The 1485-nt window shown below is 37.6% G+C and overlaps 1 protein-coding gene across 1 annotated transcript in view; it reads right to left on the bottom strand.

Moving 5' to 3' along the window:
* LOC112527849 overlaps positions 1 to 545 on the bottom strand; it is a 1963-nt gene extending 1418 nt beyond the window's left edge. The window contains exon 1 of the mRNA XM_025138679.1: positions 215 to 545. Coding sequence (XP_024994447.1) covers positions 215 to 512 — 298 coding nt within the window. The 5' untranslated portion in view covers positions 513 to 545. The remainder of the gene's footprint in view (positions 1 to 214) is intronic.
* Between the last annotated feature and the right edge of the window lie 940 nt (positions 546 to 1485).

The raw sequence follows: 1485 nt of genomic DNA, 5'->3' as shown, positions 1-1485 counted from the left end.
TATGCCATCCATACTCTGTTTCATGCCTCATCCAGTACACAAATCTCTGCATATCCTTATCCATCACAAAGGGCAGAATATGGTGTGAAACTGGAAGAAGACGATGGAGCAACAAGTACACGAAACAGCATCAAGCCCTACTGTACCAGGTTAGATTTCGTTCATTTACTTAATGATTCATGTTTGATGGCTCATATATAGAATCTTACAGTACCTCCAACAACATCCTCATAAGACAACGACTCCTCGTCCACCTCCGGTAACATTTCCTGGAAGGTCTGTGATCCGGCACTGATCGACCTCAATCTAGTAATCCCCTGCGGCTCAGACATGGTTCTGCTGATTCTCCGACGATTGTTGTTCACCTCCAAATGCAACAAAGGTGAAAACTCCACTTTGTGATCACTGCCGGAGAAAGAATTGTGACGAACGTGAATGGATAATCTAGGTGAACCAGAGAGCAAGGAGGAGTGAATGGGTACAGAACCGGTCCGGATAAGAACAGCCTTCATTTTCAAAAAATTTCTTGAAGAAATTTAAGATCAGAGAGAGTGTGTGTGTTTTTATGGGGTTGAATCAGAGGGGAAGTATATATGGGGTTAAACAGGCGTCAGTTGACGGCGTTGATTTGAAAGAATGGAGGACACGTGTAAGGGAGAGATGCACGTGAGAAGGGGGGAGATCACATGCTGATGGCAGACCCGGTGGAGCAGCAGGCGTGAGTGTGTTTCGAATTGAGGGAAACGTAGAATGGGAAAAAGGGGTTTTGTGGAAAGAAGGGTATCACGTAGAAGACGTGGAAATGAGGTGACGTGGATAGTGCCATCGTTGAAGACGGCGTTTCAGATGTTAGAAGGTGGACCCCGCTTAAACATTACCCCCTTTTCTTCTTCTTCTTCTTCTTCTTTTATTTTTTATCAGTGAATTAAATTTTAGAGTAAATTTAGGGTGTTCTATTATTATCACTTAATAATCATTATTATATTCATTATTAATCATTTTCTATTTTCTCTAACATGTTTACTTTTATTATATTGTATTAGTTGTGTACCCGTGCAATACGGCGGGAGCCATGAATTTTAACGATTTTGAAGTTTTACTGGTTTTATAAGATAAGATTTAACGATGGTATATGTTACAATTGGTCTTTACATATTAATACAATTTGAATAAATAAGAGTTATGATTCCAATTACAGATTATCGATGAAAAAAATTGTATGATAGTTTAAAATCCAATATATTTAAAATCCAACATATTTAAACGACTCCACAAATGTGTTCGATTTACACAAAGAGCAAAGAACCAAGAAACTTGAGTTTTAAGATAAACACTCAAAACCAATAAGAAAAACTACAAATTTGACAGATCATAAGCCATGAAAAGACCAAAAAAGATGAGTTTTAGAATGAAATTTCAACTGCTTACCCTCTTTCTTGTCCAGAAACTCAGATTAAGTTTGAATTAATACATGTATATATATAT

Source organism: Cynara cardunculus (assembly GCF_001531365.2).
Source record: "Cynara cardunculus var. scolymus isolate 2C chromosome LG 15, CcrdV1, whole genome shotgun sequence".
Lineage (NCBI taxonomy): Eukaryota > Viridiplantae > Streptophyta > Magnoliopsida > Asterales > Asteraceae > Cynara > Cynara cardunculus.
The sequence above is the reverse complement of the archived record's forward strand: the minus strand, read 5'-3'. Positions and strand labels throughout refer to the sequence as shown.